The sequence below is a fragment of the Pecten maximus genome, chromosome 16 (genome assembly GCF_902652985.1).
Source record: "Pecten maximus chromosome 16, xPecMax1.1, whole genome shotgun sequence".
NCBI lineage: Eukaryota > Metazoa > Mollusca > Bivalvia > Pectinida > Pectinidae > Pecten > Pecten maximus.
In genome coordinates, this window is record NC_047030.1 from 5,546,824 (window position 1) to 5,567,190 (window position 20,367).

Below are 20,367 nucleotides of genomic sequence, written 5' to 3' on the forward strand. Positions count from 1 at the left end.
TTGCCGATTTTTAATTGTTTTCCCAATCGAAGCAAAGAAAAATAGATGGGTTATTTTGCTGTTATTCTTAAATATGCATACTAGTTTTTGATCAAATACTTACCTGTCATTAATTTTCATGCACATAATATCCGATAAATGCAGGAAAACGCTCAAATTGTGCTGATCAGTTCTTTTAAAATGGCTCTGTCAATTAACGCGGCGTAACGCCACATAGAGACGACGTTATTAATTATTTTTCTGATTCCCGCACTTTTAGTGAATTAAAAAGAAAATTGACTGGTTTCCTGTTGAAAATTACATACTTCCCGAGTATGAACGAATATCGGTATTTTTACGAGTGCGAACAACGAATGAAAAAAAATCGATATCTTATATATTCGTGAAATATATGTAATATTCAACGGGAAGCCGTTCAATATCATCTGTATATTTCTTATGAAGATTATCAAATAACCTTTCAGTATATGCATTTACTTTATTGCATGTCAAGAAGGTGTGAACATTTTCTAGTCATACCTGCATTTTTGTTTAATTATGCATAATGTAGGACGTTTAGAAAACATTTTTATAAAGTTAAACTTACAACTTTTCATACTCGTATATCAATGGTAAGTATTACATTATTGAAATAGGATTCTTAAATTAGCATGGAAACATACATAAAAAAAATGAGTTCCTATGAACAATGTAAGTAACGTCATGCTTTTATGTTGTTGTTAGCAACATTGCAAACAGGTTAATTTCTCTTAATTAAAATGAGGATATTGTCGTTAGGTGTAAATCATCAACAATGAATCATTTAAGGTACATTGCATATGTATAAAAACAAATTTTATTTTACAACAATTGCGAAACAATTTATATCAAGTTCTATTAATTATGTTTGTTGGATTGATGGAAGTTTCCGAGAGGCCTTAGAGTGGCGGAAAACCGGAGTACCCCAAGGAAGTAACGTAGTCGGGCAAGATGACCCCTATACCTTTCATGGGGAATCGAATTTCGGACGCCTAGGTAACGGCAAACATGTTTTACCTCTGTTCCTACGTACAAACCAAGGTGAATGTCTTAAATAATCTGTCATTTCCTCGTATATGTTGAATGATATATGTTTGTTGGCCCCGGATGGAAGCGCGCGAGGGGTCACGGCGTGGGTGGAATCGACCAATAACCTTTCCAAATGCGATCGGGGAATCGAGCCCTGACCTCTTTGGTGAATGGCAAGTGTATTATCACCGTGCCTTCGGACCACCCAAAGTGAAGTCATCTAAATACTCAGACCCTTATTTCCGCGAATGCATTGTATAAACATTTGTTAAATTGGCCAAAAGCGGGATTTACTCGTTTTTATGTTAGAAAGTATGACTTTAACCACGTCAAGAAAATTTTCGTTTTTTTATTTATTTATTTGTTTTATTTTTGTTTTTTTGTATTTATTTATTTACACATTTTAAAATGTATGTGAAGGTCAATAAGTAAAAGTTTGATATATATGTTGATAGATAAATAATGACTAGTGTAGTGTCATTATATGTACTATATTACCTCATACGTATGTTGTAGTTTAGCAATATCGAGATAGTTTCAGACACGGCGTGTCAGGTGTTTATTGTTATGTTTATATTGTTATAGTCGCTTTAAACTTCCTCCGATAACTATCACCTGTTTATATTATGTTTATATTGTGATAGTCGCTTTAAACTTCCTCCGATAACTATCACCTGTTTATATTATGTTTATATTGTGATAGTCGCTTTAAACTTCCTCCGATAACTATCACCTGTTTATGTTACGTAATTTTATCATATGACTCCTGCAAACCTATACTAGCTTTAATCATAATTGATATCACTGGATCATTCCAGCAATACTCTACTCTTTTAACATTACATTTTCGAGAAGTTGTACTACAATGCAAACAGTTCTGATACGAGTTTGAAGATACTTAATGCAAAAGCATTTAGTCGTTGAATAATCGGTTCAAATAATTCTGTAAAGCTGTTAAATATTACGGTGCTAATATTTCCGGATAACCCTATCGACCTGATCTGTATAACTATTAGGTTGGTATCTAAGTTTGCACTCTACTTCATGACTGCGTGTATAGCGATAGCAATTATATACGAATAAAGCCATCTATACAATGATAGGTTCTTTATGGCAAAGTTCATTTCAGAAGACACGTAACGGTTATTAATATGAAAAAACTATCTGTGATTATGTAGGCTGTCGCAAGTGGTCCATGGACATAGAAGATCCCTTGTTTATTTGATGTGATAGGACTGATATCATTCAATCAGTAATCTGATCAAATTATATAGCGTTGTGTTTTTGTCCATAACTTTTTAGCGTCTTTTTACTACAATGAAAAATAGAAATAACTTTCGAGGAATGTATCTCTAATAATGAGAATGTTAAACGTCTCAGGGTCTGATATTGGTCGGTGACTGATATTTTACAATGTTTTTATTCCGTTTATCATATTCTTAGACACAGAATGTTTGATTCAAAATCTTGATTAAACGGCAAACAAAAATGCAACATAAATATAAACATTTAATACGTATAACAATTAAGTTAACAGCACCAAACGTAAATTCCCCTTCTACCTGTTTTGCACATAATTGTTTTACACAACTGTTTTTGTTAAACATAGAAAACGGTAATATTTTAAAAACATCTAAGGCATATAAAATATATTAACAACAAATGTTTTTGTTCGCGTGAACATTGCGTTTCAATATATTTCCATGATATCGATGATGTCCACAAATGAATTCCACACTCGTTCCCCCTGCTGAGCCAAAACACCTCCGGTGATTTCCTCACGGTCATCTAACCGAACACCCACGAGGAATCCCGAAAGCTGTATGCATTTTGCGGTCTGATAAGGGGTCACTTGATTACACAGGGCAGAAAGTACCGTACCTTGTACTAAGTATATAATAAACACTTTTCTTTTTGGCGTGGCAATACTGCAATGTATTACCTGACGATTAAACACTATTCCACTCTTGCGATATGTATGTTCGTGATTTAGATTATTTATTTACTTAAAATCAAATTATGTACAGGTACAAGTTTTCATATTTTAGTTATTTTTCGTATTATGATGACACTTGTTTGTGCCATCGGAAATTATTCAGACTTTGGCTTGTATATTCGTTTTATGGCTATGAAATTGAATAGTAACTGATTGACTATCTTGGTAATAATCATGCATGTATCATTTTTCATTAAGAGGTACGTTGGTTTAGTCGTAGGACGCAGGACTTTGTAACCGAATTGACTCTGGGTCGAGTCTGACACGGGTGCGCTGGTGTATCTTTGAACAGTATAGTTTACTCCATTGTGTACCAGCCGTCTCAGCTGTAAGCTAGTACGTAGCAGGGCAACACAGTGAGCGGAAATGGCAGCTCCGGCTGTATGCTCCCCGGGGAGTTGAAAAAGACATTGGCTGGTTGCTAAAGGTCCAATAACAAAGGATTATAATGTGTGAACCGTTTTAGTGCTGTGATATAGCGGTATAGGAAACTCCGAAGGATTTTTTTTTTAAATTATTATCAAATGTACTTAAACATTGCATACCAAGATTGAAATCAATGTAGTTGCTCGGTCTGATATTCTAATTTTAAAAATTGCACGACATATCATCCAATAATTTCATGTAGAGTTTATGTTTTATATTCCAGGAATAAAAATTGATAAACTTTATATGAATTAAAATGTGGTTGTTCATAAATATATACTTGCTTTGTCTTCTGTATGCATACAACCCAATAAGAGCATTCAAGAACGGTGTTTACTTGAATGGGCCCATATGTACCGCTTAAATTGCATTTCAGATTTAATATCTTAGATACACATGCATGACAATGTTCACCGTCCATTATACTGACACCGCAATTGGTAAGAAATATTTGGATAAAAGCTATATTAACATATCAAAATCGCCATTAAATGTTTTTAGATAGGTATTGCCGTTTAAACACAAAATCTAAGCAATTTTCTTAAAACGGATGTACAAACAAAAGACAAAGAATATAATGAAATTATAATAATAATAAAATAGCAATAATCCTTGACTTAAATAGGATGTCGTTAAAAATATTACAGACATCTTCGTTTAGAACAGAATAATTATATTGGAAAATATGTACGTTCCAACCTAAACAACAAAACGACAATTTTGGTTCTTACATAAAGTTTATTTCATTTCGTTTGTGTGGGTTTTTTTAAAGTATTTTATTATATCAATGATAACAATATTAATTACTGTCTAGCGTAGTAATATAGCTTATCGTGCTCTTCCTCGGAGAGGGTGTAATACCCCCTTCCCTGTGCGTCCCAGGCAACTGAATCCACGTGTTTGTTATAGTGGAAAGGAACACTAATAGGATTTTGCATGAGCGTGTCTCTCACACTACTTCCAGGAGTTCTCTGCCAATAGAATACCTGGTGATGAGTTTGTATTAAAATCTCATTACCGTCAAGGGAAATATCTCCACCCGATGGATCTTCATTTCCAGTCGAAAGAGGCAGGGTAGTGAGGTTAGCTACAACAGCTATAGTGGAGTTTTCCCAGGCGGAGCTGTCAATCATCCCGACTTGACCTTTGCCATTGGCTACCTATCGGTAACAAAACGTATTTAATATCACAGAGAAAAAAATATCGTTTGTCATTTCGCAGATGTTGAGCTTAGATTATTTGGGAGAATAGTCTCCCCTTCTTCCATATTTAATTATTTTGGCGAAACCTTAATATAATAACAAGGTTTCATATAAAATGTATATATTTCCATAACCTCATTTGGCATACAAGCATGGTTTCGTAAGGAATGGTATGCATTGACGAATATGAAATATTTTAACCTACAGTGCACCACTCAAAATAATTGTTGATGTCTCATCCTTGCTATATATTGCTATACTCCATAGCATATGCTGTAATCTTAAATCATTGTACAACATTTACCGATAGAGTAAATGACTTTAAATTCATTCTTGTGTATAGATGTTTGATTTTCGATCCCTTTGTCATTTTAGAACATGTTTAAAATCTGACATTACATTTTATTTTCAATTTTTTTTACATGTAGGAAAGGTATGTACCGAAGTTACGATGGTCAACGAAACTAAGTACGTTAGTCATTATTGTTTGTTCAAATTAAAAAAATAGTACCCTACCATAATTTAAGACAGAAAGTATGTTTTAAAGAGCTCATGCTAAAGTGTATATAGTACATCAATTATGTATCTAGAAATCATCAGATGATGCTAGGGGTCAAAAGTTTGGAAATCTAAAATTGTATTCAGGTTGAAAGTATTTACGATACAAGGCTACATTTACGATAAAACGTTATATTTACGATAAAAGGGCCAAGAGGGGGGGGGGGGGGGGGGGGGGGGATTTGTTTATGTGCATTAATGATTTTTACTGTATTAATTTTGATTTATGGAAATATCAAAATATCGGAGGTAGTGAAATGAGTTTCATAATAAACATGTTCTTCTAAGATACAATATAGTTACGAAAGGAGTAACACATACACATGAAATAAAATAAGAAGCATTTCTCTTGTGACTATTACTTACCTTGGATATTACATAAACGTTACCCTGGGGGTCTACCATAAGCGTCTCACTGTCCTGCTGGGGAGGGTTCCATCTGCATTTATAAATATTCTAGCTATAAATAACCATGTAGAAGGATAACTTTATCTTAAGCACGTATTTCTCTTCAAAACAAGATGTCACTAATTGAAAATGAAAATTCCATGATAACACATTTTTTTTTCGTCTGAAATGATTTGAACATAAACTATGATATTAAATCCCAACTCATCTTCTATGAATTCAAAGGGACATAACTCTTGATAGGATGGACAGTCGAACAGATTTCTCTTTAACACACTTCGTTGTGATGTACAAACAAACTGGTTCCGAGTACCGTTTTACTTAAACGGAACTCGGAACTCGGAACCAACTTCAGGCTCCCTCATTACCTGGCAACTGCCCCACATAGGTTTCGAACTCGCAACCCAGAGGTGAAAGGCTAGTGATAAAGTGTCGATCCCAAAATTGATGCAATATATAACATAATAGAATTGACAACATATTTGTGTACGTATTACAAGAGTCACATGTATGTACATGAAACGAAGTTGTGCCTCAACATCGACAGTTATGTCTCCACCCATCAAATCCATGACAGCTGGCTCCCGGATTTTGTAAATAATATTCCGAGCACCGTCTCCAGAGTGATCACCAATATCTCCTGGAAAGTGAAATTATGTCATTATTTAGTAGTCAATTTTAAATTGTGCTATTTAAATAGAAAAGCTTATTTCGAGTTATCAAAGTTATTAAAATGAAAGTAAGAATTAACCATACCTATATATATGCAGTGCCCCCCACTTCCGTCGCACGGCCCACACGCGATGTCTTCCCAATCATGGTTATGAGCACCATATATGTGAATAGTCTTCTGTCAAATAAAACGTGAAAGGTATACAACACGTCCATCATGAGAAACACACAAAACAATCGTTGATGTATTCATAATCTATAGTAGAAAAACTATGTATATGTGAAAATAATAATAATAAAAAACATTTTTATGATACCACTCACGTCTTTTCAATCGATTTAACATTGATGTTTTTAAAGGGCGTAAGATGACTTGCCACATACATTTACACCTTTTATACATGCCCTGGAACAGCCATGTTGTATTTTTGAATCCAAAGTATCAAAGAGGCATGGTTATTATTTACTTACATGTGCTAATTACTTCGTAGAGAACACATTTCTCCCATTGAAAGGACAACGATGACAAAACCTTACAGTACTACGGCATAAAGATACTAATAAGTCACACCAAGAATAGGAAATTACAATACATCACAAAAACGGGGGCCATATTGTCACAGTTCATGTACTGATAAAATACCTGTAATTCTCACAACGACAAGATCATGACAGTCGCATTAAATGTATAACACCAAAGCAGTATATCACAGAGACACAGTGTTATAGCCAATGTCAACACCGATAACTAAGCGTCACATCACATATAAAATACAAAAACGTCCTACCAGTAAGACATCATAAATTCACTGTATATATACACTGTATCATTATCATAAATTAGATAGTGTCACATCACATATGAAATACAAAAACATACTACAACTAAGACAACGTCATAAATTTACTGTATATATATTAATGTCATAAATTAAATAGCGTCACATCACATGTAAAATACAAAAACATCCTGCATCTAAGACAACGTCATAAATTTACTGTATATATATTAATAACATAAATTAAATAGCGTCACATCACATATAAAATACAAAAGCATACTACAACTAAGACAACGTCATAAATTTACTGTATATATATTAATAACATAAATTAAATAGCGTCACATCACCTGCAAGATATCAAAACATTTTACCACAGAGACAAAGTTATAGTCATTGTATAATATAACACCAACATTAAATATAAAATATCAAAACCTTAACCAAACAGACAACGTCATCAATTCACTGTATATATACTGATAATAAGGCGTCACATTGCATATAAAATACCTAAACATTCTACCACAACGACAAAGTAGGTGTTATCATTGTTTATACTGAGTAAAACTTCAAATAAAATATCTGAACATTCTACCTGAGCGACAAAGTGTGGTTGTCAATGTAGGTACTGAGAACATAGCGCCAAAATCACATAAAAATACCAAACATTCTACTGATAACATAGCTTTGAATTACATATAAAATGCCAAAACATCCTACCACAAAGACAAGTTACTGTACATGCTAGTGTCAAATCTAGGATTTTCTGTTAACAGCGTAGCAGCGCATATATAGCCCATTAAGGGTCATCTATATAGCAGAATAATGTTGAATTTCAAACACGAATAAATAGCTTAAAATTTGCACAAAAATAGTCATGTAATATACCAAAATGTTTGTTTGGACATGTAGTGTCTTAAAATCACAGCTAATTTGATGTAGATGCTAACAATTTCTTCTATGGAGTTATTTTGTGGTAAGTTGTAGCATGGAATAATTCTAAGCCACAAAAATAACCAAACCTGAAAAATAGTCCAGCTGTTATGCTCACAGGTGTCTATAGCACAGGGTAGGAGCATTTGACCGGATTTGACTTTATATAGGTATAAACACATATTTAGTTTTGACCTTGAAATGCAAATGGCGGCTGTGGATGATATTACACAAATATGGCATAAAGGGAGGCATTTCAGCCATTAAAAACGCTCCTCCTATATCATACATTTAAGACATCTGATTATAGTAAGAATGACCATTTTAAGACAAATTGTCAAACTGGTGTCTTTTACCCCAAACTCAACGGATGAACATTTTTCCCTAAAAACAGTCTTCCTGCCATGTCTAGAGTTCTCTATAATATCTAATATGAGCATTTTTGGCGTTTGAAATATCTTCTTATATGCCATAATTGCCTGATCTTATTCACAACCGCCATTTGCATTTCAAGGTCTAAATAAAATCAGTGTTAATACATATCATAAAGTCCAATCTAGTCAAACCAATGCTCCTAGTTTGTGCTTTAGACCCTTGTGAGCAAAACGACATGACTGTTTTGCACAATAAATGAGATACGAATGAGTTAATTATGTCCCCTGAAACATGCATTTTTCCCATGTTTTGTTGAAATTTACGAACTACTGAACAAATTGAATGGCAACAGCAAGGCCCAAAGTTTGACATGATACATATCAAAATTTCATCAAGTTACTTCTATTAAATTGCATTCTTGTAGGGATGTATAGCCTTGTAAAGTATCAACTGTTTTGGCAGGATTTGCTGTTTAGATGCCCCTTAAGACGTCCTTTTCACAGACAATAAAATACTGACATAAACTCAAAGTTACAAATATCCTACAAATCTTTGGACCACGCACAACATTAATCATAAGGCGTACTATACAATCATTGTTTGTGATAAGGTTACCTTTTGTTCCCCAGTGAGAGCACTGATGGCGTACAGTTTAGGTCCATCCCCCTTATCATTGTGAGCATATAGAATGTTTGGATGTACTCTGCTGGCGCATAAACCGGAAGTCTGATCAGGATGGGAAACGTGGCCCAAAGCAGTTCCGAGTAAGAAATGTGGCGAAGCTGAAATCATATCATAGAAATAAATTAATGCGAGATATCTCTTAACCAAATATACAACCACATTTAATTCTTACGCACGTACATAAATGTTGAAGAGGACGAAATAACGAAAGCATTCTAAAGAATCAACACTTCTTAATTAATAAGACATACCCAAACCGACAGTCAGTGTAATTTGACAAGTGTCAAGACGACACCAACAGAAGAAATAAAGCACACAAGGATAAAACAAGCAAAAACGATGAAGATACGAAATGTTGCAGTAGCAGCAGCAACTTTATAATGACCTATACAATATACCACAGATATTGTTGTTTAATGTCCTCGAAACAACAAGTCATATATAATAACGGGTGTCTAATAATACACAAAAATACCTAACTGGTGAAACCGATCTACATTAGATGATACATTACTTAGTAAAAAACAATAATTATTTAAATTAAAATAGAAGATTTTGATAATACTAAACTTTCTTTAGATATAGACCAATATATGAACGATATTTGATTTTCCTGTGGAATGTAAGCATCAGGAAGTTTAGCATACTATTTATACGGAATATTTAAATCGAACAAATACAATACGAATAACCAACTTTGGATAAAACGTAAACGGGAATTACAGAGTCAGAATCATGTCCCTGTAGAGGATTGTCACTTTTACCACAAGTCATCTTTAAATCTGAAAATATAAATTCTGTCTTTTCGGATTGCATACTCATTTCGTTTATCGTAATTTGTTTATAATGATTAATGATACGGGTTTGTACAAACTTATCTTAAATGTTTACTACTGTCAACAATTAGTTCATGTTAAAACCTAATTCCTTATAGAATAAACTATTTTAAACATAATTTGTTTGTATTAGGTATTTTAGTTTATTACATCCATCAATATATATTTTGTGTGACGTCCATCTGTAGCCAATCACGCATGTGGGTTAATGTTGCATTTATAATTAAAAAGAACAAAAAACATCATGTTTTAATATAAATTCAATATTTAATGATTTCCCGGTTAGTTCTGTTTGTTTTTTTGATCGGATTTTAATGTTAGGTGTCCAACGTCTTTATCGGGATGTTTTCGTCGTTCCTCGTGTTCTCGCGTGGTCACGTGACCGGCACGAAGGACTACATTAACACTTGATCGGTAAATATGGCCAGAGCACCCGACCAACGTATTTTGTCGTACAAACAAATATGATACACTTATTCATCGTGCTAAGAAACCGAGAAAAAGTGCTGTACATTCTTCTATTTATTCAAGTATGGTTACATAACGGCGTTATAAACTGGTGTTAATTGAAGAAATGCCGATTAATTGACTACTTTTTAAGTAATTTTGACGATGTTTGTCATTTTCGTAAGAATGTACAGCACTTTTCGTTGCTCTCATACAATTACCTTCACGCTCGTACCTGTTTCATAAGTATTGATTTAGGGTAGTCGGGTGCTCTAGGACGATTCATAGAGCAAGTGTTAATGTTCATTCTCCAATATTGGAACTCTTCAGTGTTTTAAGTATCGAAATCGGCATATAGAAACGAACAAACGTTAATAAACGAATGCAATGGATCGTAATTAATTCAATAAATTATTTACAGATGATTTCCAAAGACATAAGGTATAGTTAGAAGTGTTCGGCTGTACACATGCAAGTTTGTAAATTCGTCACTGTGATGAAACCACCGTCCTCGTCGTTGCCATGACAGCCGATCGAAGCTGCGATCACGAATACACTGACAAAGTGAAAGTTGAAGTATTTTTCGCAACATGCGGTTTAAACTTAAAACTACAATCACACCTCATATTGATTGGGGTTGTTTAATCATACCTGATCAATTGAATTATCAGAAAACTAACAAAAACATTAAAAAACACAGAATGAAGCCTTCGTGTCAGGCAGTGCAGACACAACGCGGGATCTGTAAACAATGTGACGTCATTGGAATGTACAAGTTGCAACAATGTACAACAATGTATATTTTACATGAATACACTAATGAGCAACAAAACGGGACGCAACATTAACCCACATGCGCATCCATGTTTAAATTTACTATTTGGATAAGGAGCACGTATAAAGTAACAAACCGAACTAAATATCCAAGTGTCATTATACGGATCGGTATTGCATAATGTCTTCTCAGTGAGGTCATGTAAGGACGGTATCTATGAACCGAACTCTCTGTCTAGACAATCTAAACGTAGCTCAAATGGATAGATTTCCCGCATGTGTAATCAAATAATAGAGTGTACTCGTGGTATACATTTACTATTCTGGTTTAAACCCGTTGAATCATTGTTATAACGCTCTTTCATAGATTTAAACTTCATGGCAATATTAAATACCATGTAAGCGGGTATGAAGGAGACAGCAGGAGTGAAAAATAAAATCACAAAAAGTAATAAAGAAAGAAGGAAAGAAGGAAACAAATAAACAATATGTAAATATTGTTAAAATGGAGACATCACGTCAATTATGGCACCTAAGTACTTCTAGAAGCAGCCACCTCATGAAGACTGCTAAGCTTAACAGAGGGAATGTTAAGACATACACCGTCAATCATAGAGTCTTCCATATGCCTATATACACCCAGCCGGGTCGGGGAAAATATGTATCCTTCCTCTCTTGATTGGTTACAGACAACGTCAGAATGGGAAGGGGAAATGGGCATTTGCTGCGAAGAGTTAAGAGGAGGAAAAGATTCATCTGAAACAGCTGAGGCGCCTGGAGAGGATTTCCTGTGCTTACCTATACCCATAAGGCTGTCAATTTCGGCCATGATGTCAGCTAGGGTATCTCCCATTTCCCCAAATCTACCAACGCTACCTATCATACTGACAACCCGATATGGAAACAATCCGACGTGTTAAAATCAAACGGATTCAGGACTACTGCTACGTACTGAAAAATAGAAACCTGACCGTGCACCACCCTCGCGACGTGTGGCTATAAATAGCTTTCACAAACGACACTGTTTATGTCCAGTGAATACCGCAGTATAACCATTTATGAAAATGCGCTATAAAATAATGTAACGAATTTTGGATATGACAATATGTTTTCTTTGGTCCCATGAAAATTATTATGAAAATGTTTACTGTATATATATACAATGTACATAGATCTGTATTCGTCAGTTAACACAAGGGTAAAGTGTACCTCTACTTTGCGTTGGAATGTTAAAACAATACATTCGTCCCAAAACAGACAGACAGGCCAGAATTAAGGCCAGCATGATTAGGTGTCGACTTGAAGAAAGAAAGATTAGATTGTAGAAGGGATCTCTTATAGGAGCACAATATTCTCCAGATAACGGTGCCCGTGTACATAAAAGATCCGAGCCGACATTCTGTTATAATATTTTTAAAGATTGTAGCACACATCACAATGGGCCTATTTTAAAATGAAAGATATATTTCCTGCAAACCTACGAAAAACACAACAAAACAGAGAAGTGAAGAAGTCGTTATGAATGACATACATATAACGAGTGTTAAATCTTAATACAAACAAAAATATATTTGCAGCAGTCCTGGCAAGAGAACAAGGAAACATGCAAGACGTGTATAAATTTAGGAAACAATGCACATATACAAATACACATATTTTATTCAGGCTCAAACACTTTTGGTGATAAATCTAGTATATGAATTACCTGTAATGTTTTTCAATTATTAGTAAAACATTTGGAAAGACAACGTATATGTACATGTATATTGTTTTCCATATTTAGTTTTTTAAATGGTCATGTTTGGATAATTATGAAGTAAAGTAGCATGCAGTCATCGTCATTGCAAATTGTTCACAGTGCGTCTTGTCAACGCTAAATCGTAACATGCACAAGGGAACTTAACCCCGGGAGGGATGTAGGGTTATCGTGTCTGTGACATTACGGTGTCAGTATAACGGTGCTCCTTGTTGACGCTCAGTAGTAAAATCACAAGGAAACACAACCAACCAATCGCAAATTGCATGGAACATGTATTGTTCGTAACCTTGAATTTATCGGTCTTTATTCCGTGAAACTACTGGCCCTAGTCTCTGACGCAAGGCATCCTGGTTATTGACTCGTTTGAAGAAAAGTGTGCAGTCATATACTTTTTAACAAACCCTTGCTTACACTTATTCTTATATAATTACTGCATGCGTATCCATCCACACCACCACACACAGAGATATATAAAGAGAAAGGGAAAGAGAGACAAAATAGAAAGACAGACAGACAAAATGGAGACAGACAGACAGACGAAAGGAGACAAGGGGATAGACATGTAGAGAGGTTCCCATACACTTTTATTTACTGATAAGGTACTACTGAGTGATATTTAGAAAATATAAATACAAAATTTAATTTCTATGTATGATGTATTATCAGGGCGTGTGCCATTTAAAGATAAAGATATGTATATATATTACACGTTCTTGTTAGAACGCCGATGTGGCGCAGTGGTATAAGCTGCGGGTATTTCTGGCTAGGCGATTGGGTGTCGTAGATCGTGAGTTCGAGGCCCGGTCAGGGCACGAGTCAAAAAGTTGTTTTCCTTCTTCATTTGTGTTGTTATACTTGTATATATTAAGAAAAAAAAACACATGTACCATATTAAGTCATATTTCTAACAAAGGCAATCCACTTTCTCCAATTACTTTCAAACTTCTTTTGAATGTTATCACTTTTACCTGAAATGATATATTTTTGTACACTATAATGATCTTAAATAACATTATAATGCTTAATAAGTGTTAGTATTTAATTATCAACCATATTAACATGTGGTGAAGCCATACCTTAATGCCTCCCATACTGTGTCCCATACTTCTTTTGAAAATTTCTCAAGCATGTCTCAATCTTTTGTGATAATGTCCTTATGTGTACTCCTTGTATCCTGATGATGTTTCCATAACCCTATATCACAGTCAGAAGTTAACCTCCTCACAGTTCACAATGACCTTTATAGATATATTTATTATATTTCTTATATTCCCCCTAAACATTATTTTTCGTGTGACGCTGACAAGTGTGATTCGATAAATATTGACAGAGTTTTTTTGGGTTTTTTTTGTACTCAGCTTTGGCTCATTGACAGTTTGGCTTGGTCAATCTTAACAATCAAACAAACTCTTTAAGAAGCAAAAGTGTTAGCATTAATTAGTAAAAACGTGATTTTTAGTGCACCTACGTTTGCTATTGCTTTATCATAATATGTCTTATTTGGTGCTTAGCACCGCGCCATTTCATCATCGTACATATATATTGACAGAGTTAATCTGTCATTGTTCCCTGCCTGCAAGTAGACGTTACTCGTACACGACGATTGATTATATTTTACAATATAATACATGCATTAACAGATGATACTATAACTAAAAGACACTCTTTCAGCTGTTTAATGAAGCCGACAACAATGAAGCAAAGTGATATATCAATCAAAGTTTTATATAATGTTCCAGATCTGTGTAACGGGGAAGATAAAGTGTCTCCTTCCCAGCCGTATCCGGATGAGTTCTAAGTAAATCCCTCAGTTCCGCCAGGATACACTGTTTGTCATCTGGTGACATCTGGGTTATACCAGACAAAGTTGAGTACATTTCAACTATACCGTCAGCAGTATACTGAAACAGAATCGATGATGTTAGCATGATATCTGACAGATCGATAGAAACTTTCGAAATAATGTATGCATCTTTACCTACAATAATACACCTATCTTAGACAGTGAAAATGTTTAAGCGGCATATAATTCTATCTAAATTCAGCCACCTTCATCCTAAAATACACCTGATTCTATTCACGTACTCCTTGTGAAGGATAATCCAGCGTTTTACTTTCCTGGTGCGCAATGCCTCCATCATTGTTGAGAACCTCCTTCCATTTGAAGGTGTAGTAACTAACTGTTTCCGGTATTAACTCTCTCCTGTTGTATACTTCACGTAGAGCCTTAACCCAATCCGTCCGCCTGTCTTCTATATTCCATATCAGCACTGTACAAAATAGTATATAATTATTAAACCACTTATCTATAGTCTAGTATCCCTTGTATATTGTTTGTAAGATAAAATATTTAACAATTAGCCACATGGTGGAAAGATAAATGAAAGCTCTTTCCCCGGGTTTTTAAAGTGACAGTAGTTGTTATGGCGTCGCATTGCTAAATCTTCATTCGAAACACTATGCTGTTTCAAAATGCTGCATGTAATTGTTCAAGGAAATATGGCCAGATATCATTGGGTTAAACATTTTTTCATCAATTTTGTGAGGTTTTTTTTTAAACATGTTTTTCATTGACTTAGATGATGGACTCCCGTAGGGAATAGTTTATACAAATCATATGGAGTATATTCTGCAACGCGTATGGAATATTCTGCAATTCATATGGAATAGTTTCTACCCCTAGTGTGATACATACTCTACAACTCGTATATTCTATAACTGGCATGGGCTATATTCTACAACTCGTATGAAATATATTCCACAGCTCGTCTAGAGTATTTTCTTCAACTCGTATAGGAGTATATTCTACAACCTGCATGGTATACATTTTAAAACTCGAATGGAATATTTTCATCAACTCGTATAGGAGTATATTCTACAACCTGCATGGTATACATTTTACAACTCGAATGGAATATATTCTACAACTTGTATGGAATATATTCTTCAACTCGTATAAGATATATTTTACAACTCATTTGTGATACATTCTACAACTCATTTGTGATATATTCTACAACTCGTAAGGAATATATTCTACAACTCGTAAGGAATATATTATATAACTCGTAAGGAATATATTCTACAACTCGTAAGGAATATATTCTACAACTAGTAAGGAATATATTATATAACTCGTAAGGAATATATTCTACAACTCGTAAGGAATATATTCTACAACTAGTAAGGAATATATTATATAACTCGTAAGGAATATATTCTACAACTCGTAAGGAATATATTCTACAACTAGTAAGGAATATATTCTACAACTCTTAAGGAATATATTATATAACTCGTAAGGAATATATTATATAACTCGTAAGGAATATATTCTACAACTCGTAAGGAATATATTCTACAACTAGTAAGGAATATATTCTACAACTAGTAAGGAATATATTATATAGCTCGTAAGGAATATATTATATAGCTCGTAAGGAACTGAAGAGGCTGTGTAAATCAGTTAGGTAATCAATAATGCTCTTATAAAATGGTCGCAGTTCACAATCATTTGTACGACGTTTACTTCCCTTCAACAGTCCACACAAGCAGCAACGTAGACTATCTAACTGAAATATTAACTACATTTTGAACAAATCAATAAAAGCGACAAACCAGGAACTGACTTTTTAATTCGAACTTATCGAAATTTATTTGTAAAAGTCACAATGGTGGTCATTGTTTTCCGAGATTAAAGATTGTAATTGCTTCTCTAGTAATCCTCTTAAAGCCTTTTCCTGATTAATTCTGAAAGTAAGTGTATATTATTAAACTGACTAATGTTATAAGGGATACAGTGTATAGGAGTGTCTTGAGCATATTAACTAGTTTTAAACATATATACTTGGTGTCATTGCGTCTGTTTGATTCTATACCATTAACCCTATTTGGCATGGTATAGTCTAACAGAATTTCCTGTTATGATGAACATTGGTTAATATATTAATTGTAGAGAAGTCTTTTACCGTTTGTTTTGGTATATTTGGCGTTTTACACAGAAATCAAGCTCATTACGCATTTTACGCTTCTGTAAGGTCCTTATTGTACAATGTTGCCACCTCAAATCGCTCGTATTTTGTGTATAGTTTATTACGGTCAAGTTATTCCACAATGTAAACAAGAGCGTACGCACACGATACACAGAAACATCAATTAACCGGATGGCCTACAAATGCATAAATAGGAACGTCTACTTTCAATACTCCACAAAAAGATCAACGCGACAGGTCATTCTGGTCAGAGTTTCATAAACTTACCAATATTTCCACGTGGTTTTAACACTCTTAGCATTTCTGATAATGCTTTTTCATTGGCAAACCAATGAAACGACTGGGCGGCCACAATCCCCTTAAATACAAAACATGATAATCATCTACATAATCGTTATTGAATGTATAGATATTTACTATCGTAAGATAAACTGATGTAGACCAATCTGTAATTTGATAATAGTAAAGAAACGATATTCAGCAACGGTGATAATTAAATTAACTCAGTCATTTCACTTAGTTCCGTAATGTATTAGTGATACTAATGAGATCACCTAAAGGCGATATGTTTAATTTTTAGTTGAAGTCATACGTTTCAATATGAGATATAAAGTACGTACCTGAACGGAGTTATCTGGGAGAGGAATTGATTCGGCGGGAAATTGTTTAGTTTCGACGGTTAAGCAATTTCTCTTTAATGTACTGAAGAAGTCTGGCATCGGTTCGGAAGATATAAATTTCCTCCCCTTGGAAAAAAAGGTTTGAGTAAATATAATATGTAGGGCGCTATGATACTTAATTAATTTCAATAATATATTATTATGTTTAATTTGTTTGATTGATACAAACCTCAGGAATCATTTTAGACAGGGACTTTGTGAACAAACCGGTTCCAGCTCCTAGTTCCAATATATCACATTCTGAAGAACTCAAGTCATCTTCTAAAATTGTCAACAAGTACTTTAATACATAAACGGAATAAATCACTATTAGGGATGCTTCGTACATATCATTCGAAACATTGCCTGATATTCATCCTAAAATAAGTAAATATTAATATTAGTATGGCGGTATTGTTACTTAAGCAAATCAGAACAATATCAGTATAATTATTGCTTTAAATATACATTCATGTATATACATAATGATAGGAGAAATGGTTATTCAAAAGAATAAATAAATAAAGAAATTCGGGATTAATATTGTAAACTTTCACTATTGTATCATTCCAATATAAAAACGTTGGATCTCTGGAAGCCTAAAAACTCTTATATTTTGAACGTGAGGGTCTAGGAAAACATATATTTCTTACCATGTAGACCCTCGAAGTTTGTAGAAAGCTTACGGAGGACCCATGTAATCGACTCATCAGTGTAAGTAGGTCGATGCTTGTCGTACCTGGCACCCTGAGTCACAGGACACACAAAATGTTATCAAGTAAATCTGATAAAACACAATGTACATGCTTTCGTTTTAGGTCCCCTGATAGGCACTGACCTAATATAATCGTATTTGTCGTCGTGGTGCTTCTTGAGTCGTGTGTCGGTAAACATTTTACTTTTTCGACTTCTCCGAAAACCCTTAACCAATTTCAATGCAGGGATCTTCCATAGCGAATGATCAATCACAATTGTAGAGTATATGGTCACCCGACCCCGATCCCAGGGTACTTAGAGGCGGGCCAATATTGGCCTAGTTGTCTGATTCAAACAACCTTTTCTCAAGACCAATACATAGTGAACCAAAAACTCTTCATGAATAGAAAACATTAGATGCTTTGCAAAAATTCTGAATTATATGACCCGGAGGTTTCACGTTTCCTCCTAGGAGGGGGCAAATTTCCCTATAGTTTATATATATATATATTCTGGTTTAACATCGCACCTCTATTTCAGCATAGCTGATAATATTCTTTTGGTCCCGGATATGGCCCCGGATGTGACGTTACTGGTCAAGAAGAAGTATGTGATAGATCAATGTAGCGGTAAATGCAAAATGCAGACATGCAGTTAAAAACGAAACAAAATTAAGATTGAATGCAAGCTGAATTTATAAGCGGATGTATCTTTTCAAATAACACACACATTAATAAAATTATATTCCTGATTCAAATACAGTCTTATTATCACCAAAATGATTCAAACTGATATAATTTTGTTATCCATGCTGAAACGTATTATTGCTTCGTTAATTTATTTCATCAGCAGTTTTACATTATAAACAATAGCATTAAAACTATTCCGTTTATCTTTTATAAAGATATTCTTGTTAATTTTAAGTCATCTTAAATGGCGATGTCTACACACTTTGATCTAGAAGAAACCTAGATATTTCTATTGTTTGACTTAAGACATTTCTGCTTTGTTGTAATGCTTAATTATGTTATCATGAACATTTTGGATCTCCAATAAGACAAAGAGGGCGGTGAATGATGAGATAATAGTGGAAGTTTATAGTGACACTGAAATGTGACATCCAGACCTGATAGTGTGACACATCACCTGGTCGCATTGTTACCGTTACAGGTACACCAGCCCTTACCGCAAACGTAATAGCTCAACATTAAACAACACGTACATGCCACGTCTGTGTAGCAGTATTCCACATGTAACATCTCCCATATCATTGATGTGTATTATATTTAATTGTATTATGCAACATCTGTTCCTACAACTATATTTGTGATTTTCTACCTTTATGTTTGGTTATTTTGAATGTTACATCAGTCATAAACATCAAAACAATTTACTTAATATAATGCTATTATGTAGGTGCTATACTGTGTGTGCAGTTTAATGTTCCCTACTTGATGAACGATGACGACGATAAAAATAATGATAATACACAAAATGGTTCATAGCAACTTGATACAGTAGCACATAGATGTTTTTTCAATCATTCGGCTCATCAGTTTAACTTAATTGAATTGAAGATATTAACAAACAGACGTTGACAACAGTCATGCCTGGATATACTTACATCAGTGAAGCCATCCCTGACAAGTGCGTGTAGTCTCGTGTCGGTAGACATGATGATACGCTTTTGTCCTCTTTTCTAGTCTGGTGAGCTTCTTGCTGACCTAGTTATAATTGTTATCTAACTTACATTGTAATATGTCGTTTTTCCATTATTTTACACAATGCACATGTTCCTATGACGACAGTAATATATAGTCTCATCATTAACGTACACAATGCACATGTTCCTATGACGACAGTAATATATAGTCTCATCATTAACGTACACAATGCACATGTTCCTATGACGACAGTAATATATAGTCTCATCATTAACGTACACAATGCACATGTTCCTATGACGACAGTAATATATAGTCTCATCATTAACGTACACAATGCACATGTTCCTATGGCGACCGTAATATATCGTCTTACCGTGATCGTATACAATGTACCAGTTCCTATGGTGACCGCTATATATCATCTCGCTAAGCAAAATCATTTAATGTTTCA

The 20,367-nt window shown here is 34.3% G+C and overlaps 2 protein-coding genes across 3 annotated transcripts; both read right to left on the minus strand.

Annotated features, from left to right (window-relative positions):
* Positions 1 to 4,187: 4,187 nt before the first annotated feature.
* LOC117314787 lies at positions 4,188 to 12,445 on the minus strand. The gene is made up of 6 exons (XM_033868891.1): positions 12,353 to 12,445; positions 9,018 to 9,184; positions 6,394 to 6,487; positions 6,154 to 6,277; positions 5,596 to 5,668; positions 4,188 to 4,629 (listed from the first exon to the last, which is right to left on the minus strand). The coding sequence occupies exons 1-6, from the start codon at positions 12,426 to 12,428 to the stop codon at positions 4,273 to 4,275; spliced, it is 891 nt and encodes a 296-aa protein (XP_033724782.1). The 5' UTR covers positions 12,429 to 12,445; the 3' UTR covers positions 4,188 to 4,272.
* A 2,117-nt stretch (positions 12,446 to 14,562) lies between these two features.
* On the minus strand, positions 14,563 to 20,367 carry LOC117314788 (uncharacterized methyltransferase-like C25B8.10). Of its 2 annotated transcripts, XM_033868892.1 has the most exons (7): positions 19,874 to 20,364; positions 18,207 to 18,300; positions 17,744 to 17,835; positions 17,515 to 17,640; positions 17,162 to 17,252; positions 14,988 to 15,172; positions 14,563 to 14,803 (listed from the first exon to the last, which is right to left on the minus strand). In XM_033868892.1, the coding sequence occupies exons 1-7, from the start codon at positions 19,922 to 19,924 to the stop codon at positions 14,618 to 14,620; spliced, it is 825 nt and encodes a 274-aa protein (XP_033724783.1). In that variant the 5' UTR covers positions 19,925 to 20,364; the 3' UTR covers positions 14,563 to 14,617. The 2 variants fall into 2 exon arrangements, with proteins under 2 accessions (XP_033724783.1, XP_033724784.1); XM_033868893.1 differs by lacking the exon at positions 17,515 to 17,640 and having other exon boundaries at positions 19,874 to 20,367.

What these genes read in the sequence shown, in the direction of transcription:
- LOC117314787 (XM_033868891.1), bottom strand. Translation starts at nt 12,428, where the DNA reads ATGCTGGCCTTAATTCTGGCCTGTCTGTCTGTTTTGGGACGAATGTAT. An exon ending in CATTCCAACGCAAAGTAGAG is followed by an intron (nt 9,185 to 12,352) that starts GTACACTTTACC and finishes ATATGATTTCAG; the next exon opens with CTTCGCCACATTTCTTACTC. An exon ending in ACGTTTATGTAATATCCAAG is followed by an intron (nt 4,630 to 5,595) that starts GTAAGTAATAGT and finishes TGTTACCGATAG; the next exon opens with GTAGCCAATGGCAAAGGTCA.
- LOC117314788 (XM_033868892.1), bottom strand. Translation starts at nt 19,924, where the DNA reads ATGTCTACCGACACGAGACTACACGCACTTGTCAGGGATGGCTTCACT. An exon ending in TGTCTAAAATGATTCCTGAG is followed by an intron (nt 17,641 to 17,743) that starts GTTTGTATCAAT and finishes TTTTTTTCCAAG; the next exon opens with GGGAGGAAATTTATATCTTC. An exon ending in TGGATTATCCTTCACAAGGA is followed by an intron (nt 14,804 to 14,987) that starts GTACGTGAATAG and finishes ATTCTGTTTCAG; the next exon opens with TATACTGCTGACGGTATAGT.